Here is a 15,152-nt window from a genome sequence, read left to right as displayed (position 1 = left end):
ATAGCCACATTAGTATCTGTTAGGATGTCCGTGCATCCGTCTTGTTTATCCCCTCACCAAAGGCGTAGGGGATATTAGAAATGGTCTCCATACATATTTCCAAATCAATTTTATCCGGAGTATAACTAGAAAACTACTTGAGGGATTTTCTTCAAACTTTATACACGGGAGGAAGTGTAATGTGCAAGAACAATATTAATACCTTGGCTATTTTTTGGTTCACCTCTCGCATAGTGACTGGGTGAGCTTTTCTGATCAACACATAAGTATCAGTTCATAAGAACGTCCGTCCATGCCTTAACAGTTTTGTTAACTCTCTAGAGGTCATATTTATTACTGTATTTTTATGAAACTTGATCAGAATGTTTGTCTTAATAATTCCTCGGTCAAGTTCGAATCTAGGTCATGTGTGGTCAATACCTAGGTCACCAAGTCAAATCATAGAAAAAGCTTGTTAAAACTGTAGAAGTCAAATTTATGATTGTATCTTATTAAAACTTGGTCAGAATGTATATTATAATGATCATTAGGTCAATTTTTAATCTGGGTCATGTGTGGTCAAAAACTAGGTCACTTGGTCAAGTCATAGGAAAAGCTTCTTAAAACTCTAGGTCACATTTATGACATGTATCGTAATGAAACTTTGTAAGAATGTTTATCTTGATGATCATTGTTTATTTCATGTCGACAAAGTCTTCTCCAAATGTCCATCAAATCTTAAACTTTTCTTTTAAAAGCAGGCAATTTAAATCAGGTGAGCGATTTAGAGCCATCATGGCCATCTTGTTTAGTTATTCCCATTTATCAGTTATGAAAAATTTTGTTGAGGGATTTTCTTCAATTTCATATGCATGTAATTGCGAACCATTGCACCTATAACCATAAACTTTTATAGGCACTTGGTCTTTGTCTGCAGATGTGCCCTATACCTTTCAGGGACAATAGTGCAAAGGTCAAGGTCATGGAGACCTGAAATAAGACAACAGTTTCCACTCAAAAGTTTAAGAACTCTTGTACTAAAACCTTTCAAACATCATAAGGGCATCGTTCGTGGTCAACAGATTTGCCCTATCTTCTTTGGGGTCAATAGATTGAAAGTCAAGGTCACAGGGACCTTAAGATGAATATAGTCCCTGCTTGATAACTTTAGAACCCTTGTATCTATAACCTTTAAGCTTCATTAGTGGTTGAAATTATATTTTGTCCAATAGGATTGCAGTATTTTTCAAATAAGTCCTACATTTATTTTGATAAATCAACAGTAACCTGACTTTCTTTATTAATTTGGTAAATCAATTGAATTTACTACATACTTAGATAGTAAACAAAATATAATTTTTACCACTAAACAGGTTAGTATTTATTAGTAAGCATTTATCGAATTAAATTGGTCAGACCAATTTAATTTGATAAATGCTTACTAAAAACACTAACCTATACTAGGGACATATCCAATACGGTTCCAGGTCGAAGGTCACAGGGACCTTGCTTGGGGCAGGTTGAGACATGTTTTTAGAAATATAACCCTAATATGTTTTACTTTTTTTCAGGAATTTTTGAAGACATTCTTATGACAAAGCAAAGAATACATCAAAATGAAAATGATACAAAAATAACAGACATACATAGTGGGAAAATGTATAAAGTTTCTGAAAGAAACTTACCAGAGTGTGAAAGTATACATCTCACTGGGACAATGAACACAGATGGAGTAAACTTGTATTCTTCATCAAAGGTAGAATTATGGCCAGTGTTTATGGCGATAAATGAGTTAAGCCCAGAACTAAGATTTTCAAGAGAAAACTTATTGGTTTTAGGATTATGGCAGGGTAAAGGCAAACCACCCTTTAAACAGTTTCTGGCCTACATCTGTCAGGAAATAAACATATTGACACAAAATGGCATTCAAATGGAAATGGAAGAGAAGCTTTATGTAGTGTATCTAAGAGTGCTTTGCGTCACAATGGACTTGCCAGCAAAAGCTGCAGTTCTCAATATGACTTTGTATAATGGGAGAGAGGCCTGTATTTTATGTGAGGAAACTGGTGTTACTGTGGCTCAAGGTCGTGGGCACTGTCGAAGCTACCCATACCGAACTGAAAATGAGTTATTCCCGATCAGATCCCATGATAGTGTAATAGAATCAATGAGAAATGCATCTGCAATTCACAGAATTAAAGGGTTCAAAGGTTTATCTGGTCTGGCATGTTTACAAGAATTTGACCTGGTCAATGGTATTGTTCCAGATTACATGCATGCTGTTCTTCTTGGAATTGTTAAAACTATCTTGAATAAATGGTTTTCACCTACAGAGAGTGGCAAAGATCATTTCATTGGCAAAGAACTGAAACGTGTTTCCGAAAAGTTGTTGAAAATAAAGCCACCTTACTTCATCGAACGTTTGCCACGTGATCTGGAGAAGAATTATGCTCACTTGAAAGCAACGGAACTTCAGACATTTCTGTTATATTATTCAATACCATGTCTCCATGGTATTCATCATGAACGGTACTTACAGCATTTTGCTTTGCTGTCTGAAGCTATTTTCATTCTGTTAGGCGACGAAATCACTGAAGAAAGCCTTTTTAGGTCGAAACAACTGCTGAACCAGTTTTATCGTCAGTTTGCTGGCCTTTATGGACAAGGGTCAAGTGGTTTAAATGTACATAATGTTTGTGTTCATATGCCAAGTTGCGTGGAAAACTTAGGTCCAATATGGAGCTGGAGTTGCTTTGCTTTTGAGGATGGAAATTCGATGATCTTGAAGTCGGTACATGGTACTGGAGATGTTGTCAAGCAATCTCTGAGGAATCAGGAGATTTCTATGCACATAAGATCTATAACAGGGGAGAAACAGTCAAATCAGAGGAAAACGAAAGTGACTCTTGTGGCACAAAATTGTGACATATTTGGTTCTGTGCAGACATTTAGAGGTCAGCCAAGTGGGGACATTTTACATGCATTAGGTGTTGAAAGTAGTAGAAGTTTGAGAAAGGTTCAAAGAATATGTGTTAATGGCAACAAATTCTACAGTGCAGAATACTCAAGAATGAAGAAGCGTACATGTCATGCTGTCCTTTATTCTACTGACAAGTTAGGTTTGGTACACTACTTATTCTAGTGAATGATACAAATAAAGTTTATGCTGTGATGAAGAAGATGATACTGAACAGTACTTCTTGGCTGCATACATATGAAGGAGGAAAACATTTAAAACCAGTGCAAATACAAAGTCATGAGATTGATGTTGTACCTGTGGAACAGATAATGTGTACATTGGTTTTCATGGATTTGGAGGTAGATGCAGAAACAGCAATAGTTGGGACAAGGCCAAACAAACATGGACATGCTGTATTCAAGTGACTGATATTCTTGGCACATTTTGTTTTTGGCCACGTTTCTAACAAAAATTATTAACACATTACAACTTTTCAGTGTTAAGGCTTAGGTTGTGCAAACCATCTACATGTTCTAGTTTTTCAACGTACTTATATGGTCCTTCACGTACTTATATGGTCCTTCACATTGACTTTTATGTTTTGGAAACTTCACTTGTACTATGCTGGGCTAATTTTCACAGGACTCAGGTCAGAGCAAAGTCTTAATAGTGTATACCATTCTCGTGCTCCAGTTCATTGATTTTGAATGTGTTATGACCCTTGAATTGTCAAAGTCTATTATATATAACTATTTTCTCTTAACACTAGAGGAAATTACACCAAATTTCACAGGACTGATTATTGCAATAAGACTCCAGGCTCCTCATATCTTTGAAATTTCATGGTTTAATGATTGAAAGTGGTGTTATGACCTCAATCTTTAAAATTTTACATTGTGTAATTTAAAGTGGTGGAAGACAAGTTTTTATACTGAAAACTAAGTCAGACTCTCAAGTTTTAAATTAGCTAAAATAGCTTTAATATAAGTGTCTGATTACATGTTTTAGCACAGATATGAATAACATATAATACCTACTTATAAGTATTAAAAATTGGGTTGCATAGATGTGTTCTTTTTATATGTAAATGCTTAGTTTTGAAACAATCGTTATTGATTTTTTAATATCATAGAGCTCCTGTAGAGAATTTTAAATCTGTGATATAAGTTAAGCTTAATTTCTTTCAATGAAAGGCTCTAGGTCATTACATATCTCTATATATTTTTTTTTTCTCTTAGGAATATTTCTTGACTTTTTAGAGATTTATTATTACGTGTATAAGATAAATAGTTTTAAAAACTCTTCAAGTATGATACATTGATTATTTCAAGAATGCTTTGTGAATTTTTTAACTCTCTTAAAAATTCATTAAACCTTCGTGAAATTTCTGATGAATAGTTCATGAGTATTTTAAGGATATCAAGTTCATAAAATATTCATGATTTATTTTTTGAACATTTCATGAATATTTCCAGAACTTTATGAATTCTTCAATAATTCTTCAAATCTTCATGAAGTGGGACGAGACCTCACTTCATGAAGAAAACTTCATGAAGAGAGCTTTAAGATTTTTTCAAGAATAGTTCATGAACAGTTCTTTAAAGTATGAAATATTCTTGACTTCATGCATTTCATATCGCAGGGGTATGCTCAGAACACCTTTTGTGATAATTGCAATGTCACATGATATTATCCCAAATAATTTACAATACCGGTTCAAACTACAACTGATTTTAATGGCTTTTAAGCAATGATATGGTTAACATTTCATATTACAAATACCCTGGTTCCAAATTCTGAATATAGCCAGTATATGAAATAAATATTTTGTCTAGTGTTATTTTGTGCTAACAACACAAATGGAAATAAAATAAGCTAAGAAAATTCCTTTTATTATTCTAATTTAAAAACTTACCTCTCTTAACTTTGTCAGTAATTCTACAGCAGGAGTAAAGAATTCTTTCTTAAATTTCTCCATGTTACCGTTGTACTGTTGGTGTAGTAAACTCATTGCCTGTTTCATCACTATCCCGGACAGGTCCCCATAAAGTTCCTGAAGACATTGTTGAAGAGCCTCATACTCCTTTGCTTTGACCTGCAAAATAAAGCAATCACAAAAACTGTAAATTGATAGACTGGTTTGGTGCCTTCTGGGTGCCCTGTTGATATTCTGGGTGCCCTGCTGATATTATGGGTGCCCTGCTGGTGTGAATGGGATGTGTTGGGGCTGCATTCTGTTTATGTCGTTTTGCCTTGTTGACCTTTGTTCTCATTATTTTACTCCAGAATTTAAGAATATTTTTAACTTTTCCAACTCTTTAGGGAGTTACAAATAAATTTTTTAAGTTTGTCAGCCTCAAAAATAAGCGCAAGATTGTTTGTTTGTTTGATTGGGTATTATGTCGCACCAACACAGTAAAGGTCATATGGCGACGTTCCAGCTTTACTGGTGGAGAAAGACCTCAGGTGCCTTTCCTTGCATCATTTCAGGCACCAACAGGCAACTGAGTAGAACCACCAATGTTCCGTAATCTAGCTGGATAGCTTCCTCACATGAAGGAATCCAAATTCCCTGTCTGGATTCAAACCCACAGCGCAGTGAGGGGCAAATGGTTTAAAGTCAACAACCTTAACCACTCTGCCATGGACGCCCCTATAAGTGCAAGAGTGGGACTTATCTATTGTGAATAGTATATGGGGAAAGTTTGTTTATACTGGAAGATTAGCTCTAAAAAAAATCACATTTGTTGAGATTATTGATGACCTTTATACTGTTATTTTGCTCAAGGTTCATTTGTATTTTGTGAGATGTAACAATGATTAGGCGTTTAAATTTGACATTTGTATATAAATACTCATGCACTGTCAAACTTGAACCTCAATGCACAGAGTGGCATCTTAGGTCTTCATCCCCGTCATCCTCTGGAAAAGTTTGAAATTCACCATTTGTCCTATATTGTGTTGGTGCAATGTATAACCAAATCAAAAAAAGATATAAAAATATTTTGATTAACTGTATACCCAATAATTATCATGCTATGTTAAACTGGACATTGTCTTGAAATGAAAGTTAATTTTCTGGTTAACCCTTAATTATTATACCATTATATTATACCATGCTAAATTGGTAATATCCTGGAATAGACCCTGGGGTATCATCCAGAGTATTATTTGAATAGATTACACTCATTCAGTATATGTAGGTTTCTCCTGCATTAACTCATAGAATTATTATATTTGACACTTTGCTGTTAATTAATGAACTTGTCCTGAATTTGAATTTGGAGCTGCCCTTTTTTTGTTGGTTTTTTTGTGGCACCAACACTGCAAAGGTCATTATGGCAACTTTCCAGCTTTAGTTAGCGAGGAAGACCTTCAATGCCCTTATGTAAATTTCAAGCACAAATGCACAACTGAGTATAACAATCGTAAATCTGTAAGCTAACTGGCTAGCTTCCTCACATGAAAGAATCTAAGGTCCCGGGAGCTGAAAGCATTAATAAGAGGGGTTTGTCATATGAAAGCTTAGCCACCAACAGTAATGATCTGGAATTATATATCTGTTACCTTGGCTGTGGTCATGGTAATGCTTCAAGTTTTATATGCAACTTCTTGTATGACAGTATATCTTATAAGCTACTAAAGGTATTTGCTAGTAACTTTACACATGTCTTTGAGATCACAATAGGAGGTCACTGTTCAAGGCCTGTAACTCTAACACGTGTTTTGACAAAATTAAAAGTTAATACATATTTCTGTGACCGTAAATATCTTCAGTAATAATTGAATGTCACTGTCCAAGACCTATAACTCATCGTCCTATTTATGGCCCTTTGTGAAAAACAAAATTCCTGTTTAAAAAGTTTTGCAGGTAACATCAATTTTAAATTCTACTTATGGACATAGGAACTCGAGAACGGGACCGCAGATTGCGGCGTATATTTTCGATCGTGTAACGGTTTTTAAAAACGTTTCTGCTACATCTAAATATCTTTTCGTATTAACCGAGTGTATGGACTCAAAAAATATATTATCAATTGAACCCAATCTGTCTCTTTTAAAACTGGTCAAATTTTACAGTATTATAAAAAAAGACAAGGAGTGACATCCGCTATTTGCCGCAACGTTTTCGGCATGAGTTTTTCCCCTTTGGCTACAATTGATTACTATTTTTTCAGAATTTTGTTCGCGTTATTTTTGTCAACTATCAGGTATCGTCCGGATATAACGTTAACGGTTTATTGTTTACACGTGTTGACATGTATAGGCGGCATTATAACGGGCGTATTCGTGTATTGATTTGTTAAAATGGAGAAAACAGACACTTTAGTAATATGGTCCAACTGATTTTGCCTAACTGAAAAAAGGAATATTAAAACATGATCCATAGATAAATATTTTAGGCACTCATCTCGTATTCATTACTAGAAAAATTAAAACAAAAATCAAGCATATCAAGGGGGATAACTTACGCCGAACGTTGCGGCAAATGGCGGATGTCACTCCTTTTCTTTTTTCAATATACCGTAAATTTGACAGATTTTTAAATTAGCAGATTATATTAAATTGAGATTAGATAATTAAAGACCACCCGCTCGCATAATATGAAAAGATATTTAAAGGTCGGACAAACTATATGTAAAGCCGGTAAGGATTCGGATTTATGCGCCGCAATATGCGGTCCTGTTCCAGAGTTAATATGCTTATGGACCATCATTGTCCAACTTGTCTAATTTATTGACCTTTGTGAACTCAAAAAAGTCCAGGTTAAGTTAGGCTGTAACTACCGATGGAGGTCACCTTCCAAGAACCATAACTTTACCCAGGCTCTTGTTGCATTAGACCTTAACCTACAAAAAAGTCGTTGCTCCGACTGGACAAAGTTTCTGAAAAAAAAATTAAAAAACAGCGCATTGTTCTAACATTTTGGACGATATTGGGTCTGTACCGCTGTAGACCACGCCTTATCGGAGTAAACTGGTAAAACTTGTAAGTTGTAGTTTGTCGGAACAGTCTTATTTAATTTGGATGGCATCACCAGTTGCTTTACTTACATTTTTCTTTTGCAGTTTCCGAACCTTTGACAACTTCTTAAACAGAAAGGACATTTTTGAATTATATCACGCCATAGCCGAATAATATTGGAACGCTTCTCGTAAGTAGGTCAGTGCTCGTGCAATGGCTGGAAAATGTATTAAATTCCGTGTTGCCGGTATATAACCGGTTACGGAGTAAATACCGGCAACGGACGTCGGAGCCACTTTTCTAGACAAATAATAGTTTTGCTTTTTCTAACCCTATGAAATGATTTCATAACATATAATATAACTTTATGAGCCTGCAAATCAAGCGCTCTTCTTCATTTTTCACAGGTCGCCATGATATTGTCCTTTTGAATACACTATTATCTCCAGACCGGAAAAAAATCTCTTATACCATAAATGCAGTAATATATATATCTAAAACAGTCTGGTGTGCGTGAAAGTATAAAATAGATACATTAAAAAAAAGAAAAGGACTTTGCGGCCTAAAGTTTTCTTTTGATATTCATAAAGATTAATAACCTCATTCCAAGGGAGTTAAGATTTTTACGATAACTATCTCTTAACTCATTTTTTCTCTCCTTTTTTTTTGAAATGATAAACTATAAACACGTACGTATATGGAATGTTGGATAACAAATCTATATCTATCTTCAGCCGAGGCTTCGAAATAAAAGCAAGCATTTAATAATATACAAGATCATCATGACATAAATGTTTCTTTAATTGTTGTCTATTGTGACGGGAAAAAATCAAAATGGTTACCTCCGAATTCTGCCAAGTTAGGTAGCTCCACAACGTATCCGTAACATTTGACGAAAAATCTCTAAGCATACTAGTCCAACCGAACAATCCTGGACCCGCCATTTTTGATACATCAAAGATCGAAACAGACGACAGCTTCCGAAACAGACACGGCACTTTTTGCTGATTTCATTACGAAATTATATCCGTGTTTCCTGAAAGAGAAATTAATTTCTGCATTTCCAGAGGATAATAAAGAGTCCCGCGTCTTATTTTCTATTTCAAGCCTTTGATTATTTTTCTGTTGAAATGATAATTATCGGAGATGTGCCATTCATATCAGCATCCGACCACGGGCGATTGTTTTTAATCCAAATATTAACCACTGTGTGTGTCATAAAGCTATGGGAAAATGGTCAGTTATTTAGTAACATGGTAAGATGACCATCTGAATTTTATTGACAGGTTTTTGTCAAAACTATTTGCATAAATGTTTCTTGACCAAGACATATTATACTAAACAGCTGTAAATGCAGGTAAATATAGGGCAACCGCCGATCAATATATGTTTGCTCAGCAATTTGTCATCAGACGACAAAAGGTCATCGAATTATTAAACATAAACTTTTTTACGTTCTACTTCAAACATACATTTAAAGCATATATATTTTCTCATTGTGAGTTCGCAGGTTATGGGATACCTTGTTCAACCTTTTACTCTTTTTTAAAACCAATTAAAAACACAAATTAAAAGTATCTAAAACATAAATCTTACGAAACAGATCGGGAAAAGGGTGCTATATTTGAACTTTTTTAACGGTTTACATCCAAATATGATTTATTTAAAAAGTGATTCTAATAACATTATGGAATGACTTTCGTTATATTTTGAATCTGTATAATATTTTTATAAAGAAAAAGAATTCTACTGCAATGAACTGCGATTCTTGTTAGTTGTGATCGTTTCATCTGGCTAAAAATGGTCCCGCATTGATTCCTTTAAACATTGTGAAAAAAAAATGAAAACAGGAAAAAATGAATGAAAGTAATAACGCACGAACGAACCAACGAATGGACATATAAATGAAGAGACAGTCGGAAGGACAGACACATGTTCCTTCAAATGTTATTTTTTGGATTTGTCTTGTGTTCAAAAGTATTCACTTTTTACCCAGTCGGAATAAATAGAAATTACCGTTACATCATGTCTACTATACCCTACAAATGTCCACTCAAACGGACGGATGAACATTCTTCCCGAGTTGACGTTATGGAGTTATTCCTTTGATTCTTTCATCTCTACGACTCCATAAGCAACTTACACAAAGTACAAGCCTGAACGGAATTAACAGGATATTCATCCCTCAATGTCACTTTAATTCGTGCGGACAGACAGACAGAAAGACGGACAACTGACAAACAAGCAAGCTAACACGTACACACGCGCACAAACAAACAAATGAAACCAAAACCATTATTACACTACTCTGTCTTCACATGACATAACAGTATAATATTATTTTACATAATTATTCTTTAAAAAAAGAACTTCCTGATTTTGCCATTATCTCAGCGTTGATAAAATATCTCCCGGGGGAAACAATATCTCTATAGCTGATTATAGAGTTATTAACATGACAGGTTTTATTATAAATCATAATAATCTATCACTTATACTGATAATAATACCTATAAATACATCATATCTATATCAATAAGAAATTTTAATATTTATAGATTTTATCTTCTTTTCTTGTATAGATGTGAATAAGAAGAATCGAGCAGTATGAGTAATTCTTGAGACATTTTTTCAACACATGTAAATATTAGAAAACACTTCGTTTTAATTGATTGTTTAATGATAAAAAAGGATAACATAAATTACTCGTTTGTTCAATCGTCCGGTAGAGCGTTGGACTGTGAATCGGGCGATCCGGGTTCGATTCCCAGACGGTGCAGGTCACTTTTGTGGTGACTGATCATGAAATCTTTTCTTCCGCCGTCATTCGCACGGTACCTCTGCTCTAGCATGTACAGAAGTTGCAGTTCCTTGCGGAAGTTAAAGATCCTGTAACACATTATTTTTATGGTTATATATACAAATTATGATGCTCAAATTAAGATTTATCGATATTGTAAGTTTCAAAAAACATTATTTATAAAGATATTACCGAATTTAATATTTCATGTAAATAAAGGGAAGTAATTAGAATTTAGTTTTCTATAAATTCTAAGTCAATTTTTCCAATAAGAAATGAATGCATATAATTTAATGATTACCTTAAATATGTACAAATATTTGCAATACATATTTTACATATTCTTCCATGTTTGAAAATTGACAAATTTGCATAATTACATACATATATAATTCAATGAAGAGTGGTATGCAATCTCAATTACAAAACATACAGGATCTTTAAGGCAACTAGTACTGGTAAACTGCTTGACAGCCTGTCCAGGAACGATGCGGTGGCTGAATTGTGTTCTTGTAAATTCAATGTGGCTTACTACCGTGATCCGGAATGAGAACTACCAACACTACCACCACCTATTCGTTTGTTCATACGTTCGTTCGTACATTCGGTCATTCATTTTTTCTGTCGTCCTATTAGAAACGGCAGTATTTTAGACAAATCAAATTGGACATTAATGAGTTGTAAAGATTTCAAGCGCTTTTTCAAGTACACTATGTATTAAATTTCTGTTTGGATATCTTTTGCTCTTCTTTATAAGTGTAATGAAAAAAAGTGAACTTGGTTATATTTACTTGCTTATACACAGAATGATAAGAAACAACTCTGTAACATAATTATGCTTATACACAAGAGTTGAAACATGGTGCTAGACATGTTAGCACAGTTGTTGGATGCACACTTGCAGAGCCTAGGGGGCTGTCTGTAACAACCAATTTCTTAATGTAGTCGGTTAAAGCTACAGTTATTACAAACGTATTTAAAGAAATACGAGCGTACATATAACTTGTATTTGATACACCAATGTCACCCACGTTTAAAGTGCAACTCAAATAAACTACATTTACGAAGAAGACACTCCTAGTGACGAAGTGTTTGCATTTTAAAGAAGTTTTTTTTTTTGCTTACAAAGATGTATATGTTCAGTTGGCAGTAAATAATTAAATATGCATCCATGCATCACTTTCAGTTTATTTGAATGGTTTGTGTATATCAATGTGATTTCAACGAATTTATCATTTTTGAGTCGTATCGCATTATTATTATGTCATTTGGCATTGTCATGTGTTGTATGTTATAGTCATTAGACATTGACATATGTCGTGTGAAATTGTCATGCATTGTGTGGGTATGAATTTGCTATGTTTCGTAAGTCATTGTCATTTGTGTTGTGGAGCATTGTCACGTGCACTAAGGCATTGTCATTTGTCTAGTGATATTGTCATGTCTTGTGTGACATTGGTATTTGTCGTGTAGTATTGCCATGTGTAGTTAGGGATTTCTCTTGTCGTGTGGCATTGTCATGTTCAGTGTGACATTGTTAATTGTCGTATAAAATTGCAGTGTTTTGTAAGACATTGTCATCTGTCATATGATATTGCCATGTTTCGCAAGTCATTGTCATTTGTCGTGTAGCATTGTCATTTGTCGTGTAGCATTGTCATTTGGTGTCATGTCTTGTGTGGCATTGGTATTTGTCGTGTGGTATTGGCATGTGTAGTTAGGCGTGCGGCATTTTGATGTCTAACGTAGTATTATCATTTGGTCTGTTGCATTTTTTTTGTCTTGTGGCATTGTCGTGTTCAAAATTTCCGTTACAATGCTTAGAAATACATGTACATGTCAAATTATCATTACCTATGCAACCATGCATCACTTTCAATTTATTTGAATGGTTTGTGTATATCAAAGTGATTTCAACGAATTTATCATTTTTGAGTCGTATCGCATTATTATTATGTCATTTGGCATTGTCGTGTGTTGTATGTTATAGTCATTAGACATTGACATATGTCGAGTGAAATTGTCATGCCCTGTGTGGCATTGTTATCTGTCGTATGAATTTGCTATGTTTCGTAAGTCATTGTCGTTTGTGTCGTGGAGCATTGTCACGTGCAATAAGGCATTGTCATTTGTCGTGTGACATTGTCATGCCTTGTGTGGCATTGAAATTTTTCCTGTAGTATTGCCATGTGTAGTTAGGGATTTCTTTTGTCGTGTGGCATTGTCATGTTCAGTGTGACATTGTTAATTGTCGTATAAAATTGCAGTGTTTTGTAAGACATTGTCATCTGTCATATGATATTGCCATGTTTCACAAGTCAATGTTATTTCTCGTGTAGCATTGTCATTTGTCGTGTAGCATTGTCATATGGTGTCATGTCTTGTGTGGCATTGTTATTTGTCGTGTGGTATTGGCATGTGTAGTTAGGCATTTATTTTGTCGTGTGGTATTGTCATGAACCGTATGGCATCACTATGTGTCGTGCGGCATTTTGATGTCTAACGTAGTATTATCATTTGGTCTGTTGCATTTTTTTTGTCTTGTGGCATTGTCGTGTTCAAAATTTCCGTTACAATGTTTAGAAATACATGTACATGTCAAATTATCATTACCTGAGCTTATTTATGAAGTAAATCAATACATTAGAAAATACGGTTCAATTGAGAAATACGGTTTATTTGGGAAATACGGTTTGTCCAGCTGTCTACTCGTCCAAATACATGTATATTTCCGTATGTTAAATAACCTACAATTATTTTATTACATATACGTATATATTTGGAATGTATTTTTAGCATATATTTGAATAACCTACTGATCTTTGTATATCAATCGACACCAGATATTGTTTGGCATTTAGCTACTGCCACATGTTATATATACTATGTGTACATTTCTCTCAAATATATTGTTGACGATGGCTACAAAACTTTGTTGTTGTTTTTTTCTCATGCACACCTACATTTTATATCACAGGTATAATCAGTATTTTATATAATAAATTAACCTATGTTATGTTACTTATCCGTCCATTTATCAAAACCAGGATATTTCTACTTAACGCTCGACGTAACGTATTTTTCATCAAAATAACTTCTTGTCATTTGAAAAACACAACGGCACACCTGTATTTTAGGTAATACAAGATGATGTTGTACAAGCACTTTGCTTATCAGCCTCGTCCTATCTTCAGACACATATAGGTTGTTTTACAGGCTTACCTATGAAAAAGCCTTTTGATTTTTTTATACTCTAAAACAATTTTACATTTGAACTATGTGCATAACATGCAAAAATACGAATTGACAAAAATAAAATAAAAACATTTTTCTACCATTTGATCTGGAATAACGTTATACGGACGTAATACCTTTACGTTGAGATTTAACGTTAAAAAGAGAAAGACAGAATCCTAAAAGAACGCCCGAAAACAGAAAAAAAATGAAAATGTTGCAGGAGCATGTTCATGGACGGTAGTGGTAACTGTAAGCTACCGTCCACTATTTAAACAATAACATTTTTCTAAAGCGGATCTGAGCCTAGTGAAATCGAAGTCTCAACAAAAACAGAGGCTTAAAATCATGATGATTCTACAGAGAATCTTCTTTCAAACAAAACATGTACATGAACATTCAAACTAAATATGTTAAGGTTTACTTTAATGTGTATTCAATCGATATTTTATATCTATACATAAAAATAACGAATCTTTGTCTAAACGAACATATCTATTAATTTCACTTTATACAAACTTTAAAACAGTTATCTAGCTCGAAGATACACTTATCGCTATACATGTATTTCATCATACAAAATTCAAGAAAAAAATGCATTTATTTTGAGACGGAATGTAATTGAATGTCCATAAAAACGCCTTTTACCATTTCAAAGTTATGCATATGAATGTTAAAAAATAAAAACAAGAGGGGAAAAAAAACAAAAAAACAACTTAAATTTCGTCGAGACATTCGTCTTATCTTAAGATAACTAACCCCATACTGATAAATCTTAGCTTGCGAACAAATTTTGCTTTCGTCCGAGTAAAATTCGGACCCGGAAGCTCTTGCCGAGAGGTTTTTAACATTATTCACACAAGCTCACAGAACGATGTATATCCCAACGAAAACTAATGCTCTCGAAACCATTTATCTTAAAATATTAAAACATTTTAAAGTGTATTGAAAGATCAAAATTTTAGTTTACCTTGAATGTTTAATATATTATATTCCAAACTGTATATATATAACTGTATATATATTATACATAGATATAATTGTATATGATGTATATTCCCAGGTGTATTTTAAACCTGTTATGTAAGTAAAACAATGTGAAACTACAACACTAAACATCCCATAATTAGTTTTTACGTGTGTTTAAAGATTAAATCTACACCCAGATACGATCGGGATGCGCACGTTTACAATGAAAGAAAATGCACAGTATCA

At 33.9% G+C, this 15,152-nt stretch overlaps 2 protein-coding genes across 3 annotated transcripts in view; one reads left to right on the top strand and one right to left on the bottom strand.

The window, feature by feature from the left end:
* LOC132717364 (uncharacterized) overlaps positions 1-4,378 on the top strand; it is a 9,577-nt gene extending 5,199 nt beyond the window's left edge. Inside the window, exons 5-6 of one of the 2 annotated variants that reach the window (XM_060700816.1) lie at positions 1,551-2,492; positions 3,034-4,378. In XM_060700816.1, the coding sequence (XP_060556799.1) occupies positions 1,551-2,492; positions 3,034-3,053 (962 nt within the window). In that variant the 3' untranslated portion in view covers positions 3,054-4,378. Of the gene's footprint in view, positions 1-1,550 lie in introns of both variants that reach the window. The other variant, XM_060700815.1, reaches the window with a different exon arrangement.
* LOC132717362 (uncharacterized) lies at positions 3,356-15,152 on the bottom strand. Its single transcript, XM_060700813.1, has 4 exons — positions 14,908-15,152; positions 8,746-8,939; positions 4,854-5,033; positions 3,356-3,400 (listed from the first exon to the last, which is right to left on the bottom strand). Exons 2-4 carry the CDS (start codon positions 8,845-8,847, stop codon positions 3,356-3,358), a joined length of 327 nt encoding a protein of 108 aa, XP_060556796.1. The 5' UTR covers positions 8,848-8,939; positions 14,908-15,152.

Source organism: Ruditapes philippinarum, unplaced genomic scaffold (assembly GCF_026571515.1).
Source record: "Ruditapes philippinarum isolate M1 unplaced genomic scaffold, ASM2657151v2 ctg2743_1_1_1_1, whole genome shotgun sequence".
Classification (NCBI taxonomy): domain Eukaryota; kingdom Metazoa; phylum Mollusca; class Bivalvia; order Venerida; family Veneridae; genus Ruditapes; species Ruditapes philippinarum.
The sequence above is the reverse complement of the archived record's forward strand: the minus strand, read 5'-3'. Positions and strand labels throughout refer to the sequence as shown.

Excerpts from the sequence above, each read along its gene's own strand:
- LOC132717362 (XM_060700813.1), bottom strand. The coding sequence starts at position 8,847 with ATGGCGGGTCCAGGATTGTTCGGTTGGACTAGTATGCTTAGAGATTTT. Across the intron at positions 5,034-8,745 it reads TAACTTGGCAGAATTCGGAG|GTCAAAGCAAAGGAGTATGA; the intron begins GTAACCATTTTG and ends TTTATTTTGCAG. Across the intron at positions 3,401-4,853 it reads TACTGACAAAGTTAAGAGAG|AAACGTGGCCAAAAACAAAA; the intron begins GTAAGTTTTTAA and ends AATTTTTGTTAG.